The following is a 16,660-nucleotide window of genomic DNA, read 5'->3' as shown; positions in this document are numbered from 1 at the left end:
CTTTAATCAGGACAACAGTTTTCAGCTGTGCTAATATAATTGAAAAAGGGTTTTCTAATGATCAATTAGCCTTTTAAAATGACAAGCTTGGATTAGCTAACACAATGTGCCATTGGAACACAGGAGTGATGGCTGCTGATAATGGGCCTCTGTACGTCTATGTAGATATTTCGCTACACTCGCATTAACATCTGCTAACCATGTGTATGTGACAAATAAAATTTGATTTGATATTCCATAAAAATCATCTGTTTCCAGCTACAATAGTAATTTACAACATTAACAATGTCTACACTGTATTTCTGATCAATTTGATGTTATTTTAATGGCCAAAAAAATGTGCTTTTCTTTAAAAACAAGGACATTTCTAAGTGACCCCAAACTTGAACGGTAGTGTATGTCTAGGAATGAGTCTACCCATACTGTGAAATAATGGCCTGTTGATAAGCGTGACTCAGGGAGTTTACTGGGTTGTTGATTCACTAAGCCCATGGAACAACATCCAGTCATTAGAGCCCAGTTTGAGTCCTCTGTGTGTATGTATGTGTGTGTGTGTCCTACCTGTAATGAGTTTACAGGACAGCATGTGGGAGCGGATTGTATCACACATATCCCAGGTGATAGTCTAAAGAACCAATGGAAGATTGGCTGATCCTGGAAATTAAATGACAAAGACAATTTAGTTATTTTCCTATTATTGACTATTAGAGACCATGCAGACCAAAATAGTCCCTCACAATCATAAAGATAGCCCTTCTTAGATTTAGATTTATTTTAAACCCCAACAGACTGGGTGGTTGTACAGATGTATCTGTACATCTGAAAAACAACAAACAGGAAGTAAACACCACGCTGCCGTGGAAACGGGGACTTCTTTCTCAGGAAGTGATCGAGCAGTGAGCTAGCTGACCTCATCACTTTCCACTCTCACACACGACTGCATGGGAAGTGTGTGTGTGGGTCAATCTGTATATCTATTGTATTAACCTGAACCTCTGTGTGTGTTCTGGTCGTGTTTCAGAGGCTGCTAGATGAGCAGCAAGGCAAGCTGTCGCAGTATGAGAGTGCTGCAGGACACTGTGTTAGTGAGCTCCAGAAGGCCCAGCTCCAGGTCCGCTCTCTACAGGCCAAGATCAGAGAGAGCGAGGCCGGGAACCAGGTACCACTTCCCCCTCAGACACTCTACATTTCTGTAGGTCTTCCAATTTTTACATTACTGGACCATAGCAGACAGGGTGGATTATGTATTCAATGTTAAAAAAATTAAAACCAAAATCAAGCATTTAAATGAAAGGCTTGCTTATAAAGTATTTCTAAACATGATAACATCATTTGTGAACTGTTATATTCTATATAATGTTTAACCGGACTCTGACGTGTCCGTGACTGTGTTGTGTAGAAGCTACAGGTGCGACTGGGGGACATGGAGTGTGAGCTGCTCTTGGTCAGAGAGGAGGCACGGAGACAGGAACGAAACGTCCTCAACCTCACTGACACTGTCAACAGCAAGGACACTGAGGTATGGAAGGATGGAGGGAGGAATGGAGACAGAGAGAGAGAGGAGTTTTCAAAAAGTGAGAGTGAGAGAGACAGAAAATTCTGAATATTAGACACTGAGAAATACAGAGGCACACAAGAAGAGACATTGACAAAAACTACACAGATTCTCTATGACACTTGATGTATTTCTGTCCACCACTAATGAACAATAGGTTACTTATAAGATACTTGTGTTTTGTGTGTGTCTCTCTCAGGCAGCAGAGTTGTACCGAGTCATAGAGGAACAGAACGACATGCTGTGTTCTCTCAAAGACCTGGCCAACAGAAACCAGGTCCAGACACTACAGGTAAATCACACTAAAATGCTCTGAATAAAATCTGCACCTGATGCAATGAGGCGTTCTCCCATCAGCAGCCTCCTGTGGTATACAGTATGCAGTAATCTACACTGGAAAACACCCAATATTTTATAATGACAATGGGTTATGTTATAATGGTCTCCAAGACCCATGCTCACAGCACGCTGTATGTAATGAAACCCTGTCGTTTAGAACTCTCCCTTCCCTCTACCCCACCCCTCATCTCCTCTCTCCTTCTCATCTCGGTGCAGGTGTCTGGGGCTGAGTCAGTGCGAGGGCAGGGGAAGGTGCTGGCCCTCCAGGGCTCTCTGTTCCAGGCCCAGCTGGAGCTGCAGGCAGGCCAGAGGGCCCAGTGTCAGGCCACCAGGAAGGAGGAGGACCTGACCAGAGCCCTGATCCGCCTGGAACAAGACCTGCAGGGGGCCATGGAGCACAGACGCAGCACTGACCGACACAACCAGGTCCGTGCATTTGCTTGTGTGTTAACATGTGTTTTTGTATGAGACTGACTGTGTGTTGCCACCTGTCTCTAGGACTTGATTCTGGAGCTGGAGAAAGTTCGCTCAGAGCTGCAGCAGAGAAAGGAACAGCTGAATGAAAAGGAGGGAGAGAGACTGAGAGAGCGGGAGGACATGGAGAAGACCATCAGAGAGCTGAGGACCTCGCTTCAGAGCAAAGAGCAGCTTGTGCAGGTCAGACACACACACACACACACACACACACACACACACACACACACACACACACACACACACACACACACACACAGCCTTCCTCACACAACCCTGTCCCTATCTCTCAGGAGTACTCAGAGCTGTTGGACCAGCAACAGGGGCCCAGGGAGAAGAGGGATTCTCTCCTCTCCAGACTGAAAGAGCGCATCAAGGAGAGGGACAGAGCACTGGAGGTGAGACACATACACTACCAGAGTTTAACCCCTAAGAACAACTATTACATCTATTACTCGTGATACAGCAGGGCATGACAGCAGTGTCATGTATGGTGTTGATTGACAGCTGTGTTCCCATAGAGATGCATTATATTGGTCTATTGAATGATGCTTCCTCCTCTCAGCGAACGGTGGATGAGAAGTTCTGCTGTGTGGAGGAGAAGGAGGGAGAGATGCGGAGACTACAGCTGCTGCTCAGAGAGAAGGAGAGAGACCTGGAGAGACAACGCTGTGTACTGTCCAACAACGAAGAGACCATCATGGTACTGATGAACACACACACACCACGCTAATATAAACACATACACACACACACAGACATGCGCGCACACGTACACACAGCATTTTTTATATCTTTCTTTGTGTGTGTGTATATGTGTGTTAGAGTCTGGAGGTGCTGGTGCGTGGGAAGGGTCTGGAGCAGGAACAGGTGTGTGAGGCGTGGAGGAGTGTACAGCGCCATCATGCGGACAGTGAGGAGAGACACAGCCGCAGCCTGAGAGAGAGAGATGCACTCATCAGCCAGCTCCAGAACGCCCTGCACACACGCACCAAGGAGGCTGAGGTAAGACACTATACCCTGGACACAGTATACCCTGGACACAGTATACCCTGGACACAGTATACCCTGGCCACACTATACCCTGGCCACAGTATACGCTGGCCACAGTATACGCTGGCCACACTATACCCTGGCCACACTATACCCTGGCCACACTATACCCTGGCCACACTATACCCTGGCCACACTATACCCTGGCCACAGTATACCCTGGACACAGTATAACCTGGACACAGTATACCCTGGATCAGTATACTCTGGACACAGTATACCCTGGACACACTATACTCTGGCCACACTATACCCTGGCCACAGTATACTCTGGCCACAGTATACCCTGGACACACTATACTCTGGCCACAGTATACCCTGGAAACACTATAGCCTGGCTATGGTATGCCCTGACCACGGTATACCCTGGCCACACTATACTCTGGATATGGTATACCCTGGCCACAGTATATCTTGGACACAGTATTTGAAAGAGAAATACGGTTTGGTGCTTATTTGTTGAATGAACAGAATATTGAAAAACTCTTTCTCCATGATTCTTCACACTACAATTATTAAATTATATATATTTTTTCTCTGCCTCTCTCTTCTCCCTCTCCCTCTCTTCTCCCTCTCCTCCCAGGACCTGACTGGAGCCTTGCTAGATAAGGTGAAGGCAGGTCCCAGTGAGGTGGTGGAGGAGCTGAAGGCTCGCCTCTCTCTGAAGGAGAAACTGTTCCAGGAACTGCTGTCCGACCGTAGCCGCCAGGCCCAGGAGCACCACACACTGGTTCAGGACCTGCTCAACACCATCAGCACCAGGGACCAGTACATCCAGGTAATTCAACCCAAATGACCTGGTCTTCTAGTTCCCCAGTACAGAAGAGAGGAGAGAGATGGAGGGAAAGAGAGAGGGAGGGAAGAGAGAGGGAGGGGAAGAGAGAGGGAGGGGAAGAGAGAGGGAGGGAAGAGAGAGGGAGGGGAAGAGGGGGAAGGGAAGAGGGGGAAGAGAGAGGGAGGGGAAGAGAGAGGGAGGGGAAGAGAGGGGGAGGGGAAGAGAGAGGGAGGGAAGAGAGGGAGGGGAAGAGAGAGGGAGGGGAAGAGAGAGGGAGGGGAAGAGAGAGGGAGGGGAAGAGAGAGGGAGGGGAAGAGGGGGAAGAGAGAGGGAGGGGAAGAGAGAGGGAGGGGAAGAGAGGGGGAGGGGAAGAGAGAGGGAGGGAAGAGAGAGGGAGGGGAAGAGAGAGGGAGGGGAAGAGAGAGGGAGGGGAAGAGAGAGGGAGGGGAAGAGAGAGGGAGGGAAGAGAGAGGGAGGGGAAGAGAGAGGGAGGGAAGAGAGAGGGAGGGGAAGAGAGAGGGAGGGAAGAGAGGGAGGGGAAGAGAGAGGGAGGGGAAGAGAGAGGGAGGGAAGAGAGAGGGAGGGGAAGAGGGGGGAGAGAGGGAGGGGAAGAGGGGGAAGAGAGAGGGAGGGGAAGAGAGAGGGAGGGGAAGAGAGAGGGAGGGAAGAGAGAGGGAGGGGAAGAGAGAGGGAGGGAAGAGAGAGGGAGGGGAAGAGAGAGGGAGGGGAAGAGAGAGGGAGGGAAGAGAGAGGGAGGGAAGAGAGAGGGAGGGGAAGAGAGAGGGAGGGGAAGAGGGGGGAGAGAGAGGGAGGGGAAGAGAGAGGGAGGGGAAGAGAGAGGGAGGGGAAGAGAGAGGGAGGGGAAGAGAGAGAAGAGAGAGGGAGGGGAAGAGAGAGGGAGGGGAAGAGAGAGGGAGGGGAAGAGAGAGAAGAGAGAGGGGGGAAGAGAGAGAAGAGAGAGGGAGGGGAAGAGGGAGGGAGACTTTTTTCCATGAAGATGTATTGATTCACATCTTTTAATCCCCCAAAATCTCCATCCTCCCCTTGCCCCTGCCCCTCCCCCTCTCTCATCCAGGACTCAGCAGGTCGTCTGGGTGAGGTGATGAGTGAGCAGACTGAACGTCTCCAGGAGCTCCGCAGACAGCTAACTTCTGGTTCCCAGGCCTACGGGTCTCAGCTAGGCCTCCAGGGTCCAGACCTCCAGGGGACCAGGCAGGACTTCCAGGCCCTGCAGGAGGAGCTGCGTCTGGCCCTGAGGAGGGAGAGGGAGTCCCAGGCTGAGCTCACAGCCCTCAGGACCATGGCAGGCCAGACAGACAGGCCAGTCAACAGGCAGGCAGAGTTTGGAGGTGGGCATCAGAGGAACATGGGGCTCTGTCTGTAGTGGCACCTTCTGGACTACAGGGGGCAGCACTGTCTTCTCTTCTCATAGAGTTTGGGGTGTGGTGTATGGGTCTACTGACGTGTCTGCCAACATGGGTGTCTTGGTTCTCGGGTGATGATGCTAACCATAGTTAAGACTTGGCAGTATCTGCAAGACAATGTTATTTATATATTAGCTAATTGATTTTTATATTTGCAATTATAAATGTTGATGTTTTAATTGTTTTATGTCTTAGTTTTTCTATATAGTAGCTTGTGCATCAAACACTTCTCAACGTATAACTGGTAGACAGAAACAGAGAGGGAAGGTAGGAGTTATGTTTTCATGCATAACATGAGATTATTAACTTTGTATGATAGTGTCGATAGCAGCATGTGTTTTAAAGTTATGTCATGACTTTTGCTATTTATACTAATAATATGTGTGTGCCTTTGCATGTTCAACTGCATGTACCATGGTGGTTATATTATATACCATGTAATGATATTGTGTTTATATACCAATTTCTGCAACTCAGATTTGTATAGAATATCAAACAATGCTTGCTGTCTGAAATGTGTGCTTCAAGTTGAATATCATTGATGTTAGCTTTAGCCAGATTACAGCACATTTTAACAGCAATTAATCACTTTTAAACATTGTCTGAATGTCACACTATAAGGAACACAGTATGTTCTGGATGACATATAATCCTCTCCTGGACTAGAGGTATGTTTAATATTCAGCCTTTCTCCCAGAGACATTACCCAACATGTTTGTCTCTAAAAGAGAAACTATCTGATAACTCAGCAGAAGCTGCTTTTTGCCTACAGTCTTTGCCATCTGAGTCACAAGCACAGTAAGATCTTTGTCACTAGAGCACAGTAAGATCCTTGTCACTAGAGCACAGTAAGGTCCTTGTCACTAGAGCACAGTAAGATCTTTGTCACTAGAGCACAGTAAGGTACTTGTCACTAGAGCACAGTAAGATCTTTGTCACTAGAGCACAGTAAGATCTTTGTCACTAGAGCACAGTAAGATCTTTGTCACTAGAGCACAGTAAGGTCCTTGTCACTAGAGCACAGTAAGATCTTTGTCACTAGAGCACAGTAAGGTCTTTGTCACTAGAGCACAGTAAGGTCTTTGTCACTAGAGCACAGTAAGATCCTTGTCACTAGAGCACAGTAAGATCTTTGTCACTAGAGCACAGTAAGATCCTTGTCACTAGAGTACAGTAAGATCTTTGTCACTAGAGCACAGTAAGATCTTTGTCACTAGAGCACAGTAAGGTACTTGTCACTAGAGCACAGTAAGATCTTTGTCACTAGAGCACACTAAGATCCTTGTCACTAGAGCACACTAAGATCCTTGTCACTAGAGCACAGTAAGATCTTTGTCACTAGAGCACAGTAAGGTCTTTGTCACTAGAGCACAGTAAGATCCTTGTCACTAGAGCACAGTAAGATCCTTGTCACAAGAGCACAGTAAGATCTTTGTCACAAGAGCACAGTAAACACCCTGACTACCATGATGTTAACAAGCTTAATAAACAAACGTGTGTTCTGTCGGATATATATGGTGTTTATGGTGGGCTTGGATGGTTCAGCTGTCCCTCCCTCCCTGACTTACTCCATAAACATTGTCTACATGGGTTGTACACGGGTCATAAACATATATATATATATATATATATATATATATATATACTACCAGTCAACAGTTTGGACACACCTACTCATTCAAGGGTTTTTCTTTATACAGCTAATTTGTAGATATAGGGCATGGTACCCTAGAAATACATTGTGTGAGTGCATGACTGCATATAACAGTAACATATACACAAAATCCTCCCAAGTTCAACAGTAAAATGCTCCAATTGCATTAAGTTGATTATTTGAAGGGCAATGGACATTACATAGAAACAAGGGTAGACTTTCCTAGCTGCATGTAGACACATGCCAATCAGATCTCCCTTAATCACTCCTAAAGGGAACTCTCAGTGCCTTGTTAGACCCAATGAGCAGAGTGATGCCTCCTGCTGGCCGTACCTCTCCTTAACGCCTGTTCCACAGCATAGCATCTGTGAAAAGAATCTATTGAGTATTGTATCACTCAAGAATGTATCACTCGGCTGTCTGACAGTACAAGATTACAGCAATCTAGTGCTTAGACATATGCTTTTGAATGGGCTTCTATTTGAGTAGAGTACATTCCTGAAATCCAATCTTTGTCAAGTGGAGACTGAACAGATTACACAGAAATCTAGACACAATTATGGACTCTACTATATTGCTCCAATGATGCCTTTTCCTTTTTAGCATGTGCATTCTGCACTGTTTTATGCATTTTAATACTCGGCCCAGGTCAATTACACTTGTCCACAAGAGGTTGGTGACACCTTAACACGCTTGTGATAATGGCTGGAGCGGAATCAGTAGGGAATGGTATCAAATACATCAAACACATGGTTTCCAGGTATTTGATGCCACTCCATTCACGCCGTTCCGGATATTATTATGAGCCGTTCTCCCCTCAGCAGCCTCCACTGCACTTGTCATATCACATGATCTATTACCTATATAAAATACAGAAACATGTAGATTTGATCAATGCAACATTCTGATGATTTTAGAGTTAAAAGCATGGAGTGTTCTAGGACCTACTGTACCTACAGGAAATCAAAGAGATCTGCTCATCCCAAGGCTAATATTTGACAATGATGTATATATACACTAGATGACTCACAGGGGGCACTGTATTGAAACCACCGGGCCTCCATCTTGGAACTCCTCCACCTTGTAAAACATATTTTGGAGCTATAGAAATCCATTTATTAATGTCTACATTCGTTTTTGCCACGTTAATTATATTACAGACTCCTTAATGCATACTTAATGCATATTATGTGAGCTGAAGATACATTTGTCTCATTTTTTAAAATAAAAACATTTTCCTTAAAGCTGCAATATGTAACTTATTAGATAACTCGAACAAATAGAAATCTGAGTTATAGATCTGTCATTGTCATTGAAAGCAAGTCTAAGAAGCGGTAGATCTGTTCTAAAGTTTTGTTTTTTTGCGTCTTTTACTTAGAGTTTTGTACACCAGCTCCAAACAGCTGAAAATACAATACTGAAACTGAAATTAGGCGAACAATTAGAATTTCACAAACCAGGAAATGAGGAAACGATTTCTGCATATTGCACCTTTTAAAGTATATATATATTTTTAAGTGCTACTGTTACTGTCCTGACTACAACAACAACAATATTTAAATACATGTAATTTTGTCCTTGAAACATTTCATTGAAATACTGTAGAATTCCATTAATTCCAATGGCTGGTGGCTTCAAAGCCTCTCATTGGCCAATACATAGTATAAGCAATCTAGGGTTTATGTACATCATTGTATTTTAACTGTAAATAAAGGATAACTGTAAAACTACTAATATATGTAAAACTACTCCAATAGCCTTGCAAGATAGAAATTAAATCCTCTCCTAGCCCTTTAGTCTGTGACACAGCCTGTTACCCCACAGAGCTGTGTCTGTAAGATTGTATTTACTGTAAGTGGTTATCTGCTCTTATAGTTTATCTTACTGTTTATCTGCCCATACAGTAGTATAACCCAGTCCAGAGAGATAGACTCCCTCAGAGGTCATTTCTGAGCTGCTCTGTTTAGAGCTTCTCTTCCTGTCTTTATATATACACTAGATGACTGCCAGGGGGGTGCTTTTTTGAAGCCACCATACCTCCATCTTGGAACTCCTCCAAGGTTGTAAAACATAAAGACAGGAAGAGAAGCTCTTAACATAGCAGCTTAGAAATCACCTCTGAGGGAAGAAGGAGAGGTTTTAAGGGACCACCACCATTACTGATTATAAGAAGAATCTTTTGTTGATGTGTTCACTTCAGTTTGCTTTATGTTGGAAATACTATTTGGTGGAAAGACTTTGACATACAGAAAGGCAAGGACTGGGGGAGATTATGTATGATGTGTGAAAACATACTGTATAGAAAGGTTGTTGAATTGTACTCTGGCAAAAGCAAGAAGTGTCAAGGATTTGTATGTTTTTATCGATCTGTTGCCAAATGCAAAAGAGTTGTGCTCTTTGTCAGTGTGACATTTTCTTTTCAGAACATATGTGTATGTTTATTGTTAAGCTAAGAACTGTGTTCTGTTTACAGAATTCAGCTCCGAGGAAGAGGATGATGTCAACAGTGACTATGCAGACAGCATGGAGGAAGAGGAGTCCAAACTGACAGCCCAAACCCTAGCCACAATGCAGGTAGGCCATACAATAATACTTTTTTTTTTTATTGTCACATACACCAGATAGGTGCAGTGAATGATGTTGTTTAACAGGGTCATCGTAGTACGGCACCCCTGGAGCAAATTAGAGTTGTGCCTTGCCTTGATCAAGGACACATCGGCAGATTTTTCACCTTGTCAGTTTGGGTATTCGAACCAGCAACCTTTCAGTCGATGGCTCAATACTCTAACCACTAGTCTACCTGCCGCCCTACTTTAGCTAACCTCGAATATTAAAATAGTGGTAGATTATTTTGTCCTAATCATATCACATTGAATCTTTACTAACCACCACTCAGATTTTAGTTATCAACATACTGTGGCGATCTTTCACGTGCATCTCTCTCTCTCTCTCTCTCTCTCTCTCTCTCTCTCTCTCTCTCACTCTCTCTTTCTCTCTCTCCTCTCTCCTCAAATCAGAACCCAGAGCTTCATGGAGGACCGGGGAAAGGGAAGCCATCCCAGGATCCTGTGGGAGAGGGCCAGGGGCTGGTGGAGGTGAAACAGCTGGTGCAACAGAAGAGGGTGGTGGAGAGAGAACTGCAGGAGCTAAAGGTTCAGCTGGAAAAGGCTGGCTTCTCCTCCCTCTCCCAGATGAGGTAACGATAACACGCTGACTAGCTGGCTGCACACACCACATGTTGTTATGGAACATGATACAGTATACGAATGAAAGTGAATTAAATTGAATGAATGAGATGAAATGAATTAAAATGTACCTTCATTCATATAAGGAAACATTGACTCAATCTAAAATCTTTCCCGCCTATTTTGGCGGTCGGTGCCGTTTAAGATGAGGATAATTTTTTTATGAACATGGTCTTATTCCTATTACAGCATATTGGATGACTGTCATTCATATTCCATTCACCCAGTTCAATGTAACATAGATAGGTTTAGGCTACTACATGATACTCTAATGTTCCCTATACCCATCATGAGGTTGTTACAACCTAGCCTATGAATGAAAGTTTACAACGTAGGTGCACAGGTCAAGAGACACATTTTGAGTAATCAAGGTGACAGACAGTGACACATTCAATACCGTCTTTCACACTCTTCCCTGCATGTAGCTGATCTAGGGTGTAATCATTAGTCAAACAGTTGCAAATTAGAGTTTCTATTGGACAAACTCAGGTATGTTTATCCACGTTTCGTTCCGTTTGCTTCCGTTTAAGAAGGTTTTGTATTAAAGTCAATGTACCCAGAGGAGGACAGAAGCTAGCTGTCATCAGGCTGCACTATGGTGCTACCCTACAGAGTGCTGCTGAGGCTACTGTAGACCTTCATTAGCAAAACAGTGTATTTCATATATTTAGTATAGTTTTATCTAAAAAGGATAACTAATGTTTCAGTATTTAGATGTATTTTTACCCACATTTTCGATCTTGTCTCATCACTGCAACTCCCAACGGGCTCGGGAGGTGAAGGTCAAGTCATGCGTCCTACGAAACATGACCCGCCAAACCACGCTTCTGAACAAAACCGCGCTTGGGCTCCCGAGTGGTGCAGTGGTCACTGCATCTCAGTGCAAGAGGTGTCACTATAGTATCTGGTTCGAATCTAGGCTGTATCACATCCGGCTGTGATTAGGAGTCCCATAGGGCAGCGCACAATTGGCCCAGCGTCATCCGGATTTGGCCGGAGTAGGCCGTCATTGTAATTAAGAATTTGTTCTTAACTGATTAGCCTAATTAAATAAAGGTAAAATAAAAAAAAACACCCACCTGCTTAACCCGAAAGCCAGCCGCACCAATGTGTCAGAGGAAACACCGTTCAACTGATGACGAGGTCAGCCTGCAGGCGTCCGGCCCGCCACAAGGAGTCGCTAGAGCGCGATAAGCTAAGTAAATGGTCCTCCCCTTCCTTCTCTGAGAAGCCTCCATTGGTATACAGAGGTCCAGCTTATAGGTGTACGAACACCTGTGGTTTTCACCCTGGCCGGAACAGTGGACATGAGAGGTGTCTGAGGTTTGTCTGTGTTCTCCCTCTCACAGGAAAGCCCTCTTCAGCCTACGCATGGAAAATAAGGAGCTGAAGTCTCACCAGACAGAGAGACAGCCAGAGACAGACCTTAGGCATGAACAGATTCTTCAGGAGGAAGAGGAGGATGAAGAAGAGGTGGATGAGGAGGAAGAGGAGGAGGAGCTGTGTGGGTCTGAGCTGTGGGAGGCCTGGGATGATGAGTGTCCGTCCCAGGGGAAGTGCTGTGACCCCAGGCCCACCCTGAGAGACCCTGGCCTGTGGAGGAGAGACTGCACCAGGCCTGTATCTCTGGACCTGGGAGCCATGCTGTCCCACTCCACACAGGTAGGGGGAGCCACCACACACTAAATAATACTCTAATAATGTGTGATACTGTATATTGATAGATCAACTGTCCATGTTTTTTAGGCCTGAAATTAACATCTGCATCTCCATGGATGTAAACAGCACTGACATTGCTCTGGTCTTGTGTTGCAGGATGAGGATGATGAGGAGGAGGAGGCAAGAAGAGAGGCTGGAGGCAGGCGGCACAGCGCCACAGAGACAGTGATGGTTGAGAAGGCTGTACGTCTGCAGCTAGAGAGCAAGGAGCTGAAGGAGAGACTCATGGTGTCTGAGGCCACGGTGCAGGCCCAGGCTGAACAGCTCAAAGACTATAGAGACCTACTAAGTGAGTCAACCACACATACACCCTCATCACTCATAGACCTTCATCAGACATACACCCTGTCTGTCTATCACACATACCCCCTGACCACAGATACACCCTCATCACACATACACCTTCATCAGACATACACCCTGACCACAGATACACCCTCATCACACATACACCTTCATCAGACATACACCCTGACCACACATACACCCTGACCACACATACACCCTCATCACACATACCCCCTGACCACAGATACACCCTCATCACACATACACCTTCATCAGACATACACCCTGACCACACATACACCCTGACCACACATACACCCTGACCACACATACACCCTCATCACACATACACCCTCATCACACATACACGTGCATACATGTATTTCCTTTACTTCAGAACCGGAACCCCCAACAGAAGCTAGCCGACTAACTAGCTACTAGCTAGTAGTCAGCTAGCCACTGCTAGTGGTCATCAGCTAACCTTTAGCCCGGACAACTCCTGCCAGTCTGCACAATGAGATTCAACCCAGAGCGTATCGGACTTCTTATTCTCCATATCCCCGGATTCCTATCGCAAGCTCTGAATCTCTTCACCTGGATCATCGCAGCTAGCTAGCTGCAATCCGATTGGCTTGTCTTGGCTAACGTCTCTGTCCCAAAGCAAGCACCAATTAGCCTGGAGCTAGCCTATGCTAGGCCCATCTCCCGGCTAGTTGAAGAGGTCCATCAGCCACTCCTTGGGCTACAGTACCTATTTTGCCAATTGGCCTGGATCCCTTTTATTGCCAATACGGAGCCCTGCCGATCCTTCACAACTGGACTACCAACATAATCCGCCCGAGGGTTTTTTTCAACTGGCTCCCCCGTCGCGACGTCCCCTAAATGCCCAACTGCTAGCCTGCTAGCCGCGGCCCGTTAGCTGTCTAGAGCACACCAGACTGTTAGCTGAAGAAGTCCATCAGCCAATTTTTTGGGGGCTACTATACCTATTTTGCCAATTGGCCTGGACCCTTTTACTACACGGAGCCCTGCTGATCCATCACGACTGATCTGCCGACGTAACCGCACGAAGGGGCTACAACTGACTTCTTCCATTGCGACGTCTCTCTAAGGCCCTTCTGCTAGCCTGCTAGCCCCGGCCCGCTAGCTGTCTGAATCGCCGTGTCTCCAACTCGCCCAGCTACTCACTGGACCCAATGATCACTCGGCTATGCATGTCTCTCCCTAATGTCAATATGCCTTGTCCATTGCTATTTTGGTTAGTAATTATTGCCTTATTTCATTGTAGAGCCTTTAGCCCTGCTCAATACACCTTAGCTAACCCTTTAGTTTCACCTCCCACACATGCGGCGACCTCACCTGGTTTAAATGATGTTTCCAGAGACAATATCTCTCTCATCGTCACTTAATGCATAGGTTTACCTCCACTGTATTCACATCCTACCATACCTTTGTCTGTACATTATGCCTTGAATTTATTCTACCGTGCCCAAAACCTGCTCCTTTTACTCTCTGTTCCGAACATACTAGACGACCAGTTCTTATACCCTTTAGCCGTACCCTTATCCTACTCCTCCTCTGTTCCTCTGGTGATGTAGAGGTTAATCCAGGCCCTGCAGGCCTAGCTCCACTCCCATTTCCCAGGCGCTCTCTTTTGCTGACTTCTGTAACCGTAAAAGCCTTGGTTTCATGCATGTTAACATTAGAAGCCTCCTCCCTAAGTTTATTTTATTCACTGCTTTAGCACACTCTGCCAACCCGGATGTCCTAGCCGTGTCTGAATCCTGGCTTAGGAAGACCACCAAAAACCCAGAAATTTCCATCCCTAACTATAACATTTTCGACAAGATAGAACTGCCAAAGGGGGCGGAGTTGCAATCTGCTGCAGAAATAGCCTGCAGAGTTCTGTCTTACTATTCAGGTCTGTGCCCAAACAATTTGAACTTCTACTTTTAAAAATCCACCTTTCCAGAAACAAGTCTCTCACCGTTGCCGCTTGGTATAGACCACCTTCTGCCCCCAGCTGTGCCCTGGACACTATATGTGAATTGATTGCCCCCCCATCTATCTTCAGAGCTCGTGCTGTTAGGTGACCTAAACTGGGACATGCTTAACACCCCGGCCATCCTACAATCTAAGCTTGATGCCCTCAATCTCACACAAATTATCAATGAACCTACCAGGTACAACCCCAAATCCGTAAACACGGGCACCCTCATAGATATCATCCTGACCAACCTGCCCTCTAAATACACCTCTGTTGTCTTCAACCAGGATCTCAGCGATCACTGCCTCATTGCCTGCGTCCGTAATGGGTCTGCGGTCAAACGGCCACCCCTCATCACTGTCAAATGCTCCCTAAAACACTTCAGCGAGCAGGCCTTTCTAATCGACCGGACCCTGGTATCCTGGAAGGATATTGACCTCATTCCGACAGTAGAGGATGCCTGGTTATTCTTTAAAAGTGCTTTCCTCACCATCTTAAATAAGCATGCCCCATTCCAAAAATGTTGAACCAGGAACAGATATAGCCCTTGGTTCACTCCAGACTAGACTGCCCTTGACCATTAGCATCGAATAGTCCCCGCGATATGCAACTTTTCAGGGAAGTTAGGAACCAATATACACATTCAGTTAGGAAAGCAAAGGCTCGATTTTTCAAACAGAAATTTGCATCCTGTAGCACTAACTCCAAAAAGTTCTGGGACACTGTAAAGTCCTTGGAGAATAAGAGCACCTCCTCCCAGCTGCCCACTGCACTGAGGCTAGGAAACAGTGTCACCACCGATAAATCCATGATAATTGAGAATTTCAATAAGCATTTTTCTACGGCTGGCCATGCTTTCCACATGGCTACCCCTACACCGGTCAACAGCCCTGCACCCCCCACAGCAACTTGCCCAAGCCTCCCCCATTTTTTTTCACCCAAATCCAGATAGCTAATGTTCTGAAAGAGCTGCAAAATCTGGACCCCTACAAATCAGCCGGGCTAGGCAATCTGGACCCTCTCTTCCTAAAATTATCCGCCGCAATTGTTGCAACCCCTATTACTAGCCTGTTCAACCTCTCTTTTGTAACGTCTGAGATCCCCAAAGATTGGAAAGCTGCCGCGGTCATCCCCCTCCTCAAAGGGGGAGACTCTAGATCCAAACTGCTACAGACCTAAATCTATCCTACCCTGCCTTTCTAAGGTCTACGAAAGCCAAGTTAACAAACAGATCACTGACCATTTCGAATCCCACCTTACCTTCTCCGCTATGCAATCTGGTTTCCGAGCTGGTCATGGGTGCACCTCAACCACGCTCAAGGTCATAAACGACATCATAACCGCCATCAATAAGAGACAATACTGTGCAGCTGTATTCATCGACCTGGCCAAGGCTTTCGACTCTGTCAATCACCACATTCTTATCGGCAGACTCAACAGCCTTGGTTTCTCTCACCCTGACCACACATACACCCTAATCCCACATACACCCTTACCACACATACACCCTCATCTCACATACACCCTGACCACACATACACCTTCATCCCACATACACCTTCATCACATATACAGCCTGACGACACATACACCCTCATCACACATACACCCTGACCACACATACCCCCTCATCACACATACACCCTGAACACACATACACCCTGACCACACATACACCCTCATCACACATACAACCTGACCACACATACACCCTTACCACACATACACCCTGACCACACATACACCCTGTCTGTCTATCACACATACAGTCATATTCTACATGCAATAACTATTCTAACGTATCTCTCTCTCCTTTTCTCTCTCTCTCTCTCTCTGTCTCTCTCCCTGTCCCTGTCCCTGTCCCTGTCCCTGTCCCTGTCCCTGCAGCAGAGACATCAGTGCAGCAGGACAGTAAGCAGGTCCAGGTGGATCTCCAGGATATGGGTTATGAGACGTGTGGCCGCAGTGAGAACGAGGCTAACAGGGAGGAGACCAGCAGCCCAGGTACAGCATTTACTATTACTCTATGTCCTTAACACTACAAACACCTGCAGGTCATCTTTACACTGAAGTACTGTTGTTCTCTGCCATACTTGAGGGTTTTTGTGAGATCCAAACAATCTGCAATGGTTTAGTAAAACCACAAG

At 46.1% G+C, this 16,660-nt stretch overlaps 1 protein-coding gene across 6 annotated transcripts in view; it reads left to right on the top strand.

Annotated features, from left to right (window-relative positions):
* The window catches only part of pde4dip (phosphodiesterase 4D interacting protein), a 103,714-nt gene that overhangs the window by 16,393 nt on the left and 70,661 nt on the right, over positions 1-16,660 (top strand). For all 6 annotated transcript variants that reach the window (XM_082957049.1, XM_045687856.2, XM_045687853.2 and 3 more), the window contains 15 exons: positions 1,022-1,159; positions 1,400-1,519; positions 1,755-1,847; positions 2,111-2,320; positions 2,393-2,551; positions 2,662-2,766; positions 2,934-3,071; positions 3,194-3,373; positions 4,005-4,199; positions 5,272-5,545; positions 9,748-9,848; positions 10,292-10,470; positions 11,869-12,181; positions 12,335-12,527; positions 16,401-16,517. In XM_082957049.1, coding sequence (XP_082813175.1) covers positions 1,022-1,159; positions 1,400-1,519; positions 1,755-1,847; positions 2,111-2,320; positions 2,393-2,551; positions 2,662-2,766; positions 2,934-3,071; positions 3,194-3,373; positions 4,005-4,199; positions 5,272-5,545; positions 9,748-9,848; positions 10,292-10,470; positions 11,869-12,181; positions 12,335-12,527; positions 16,401-16,517 — 2,515 coding nt within the window. The remainder of the gene's footprint in view (positions 1-1,021; positions 1,160-1,399; positions 1,520-1,754; positions 1,848-2,110; positions 2,321-2,392; positions 2,552-2,661; positions 2,767-2,933; positions 3,072-3,193; positions 3,374-4,004; positions 4,200-5,271; positions 5,546-9,747; positions 9,849-10,291; positions 10,471-11,868; positions 12,182-12,334; positions 12,528-16,400; positions 16,518-16,660) is intronic.

Source organism: Salmo salar, chromosome 10 (genome assembly GCF_965601325.2).
Source record: "Salmo salar chromosome 10, fSalSal1, whole genome shotgun sequence".
Classification (NCBI taxonomy): Eukaryota; Metazoa; Chordata; class Actinopteri; order Salmoniformes; family Salmonidae; genus Salmo; species Salmo salar.
Note: the sequence above shows the minus strand (reverse complement) of the source record. Positions and strands in the feature narration are given on the sequence as shown.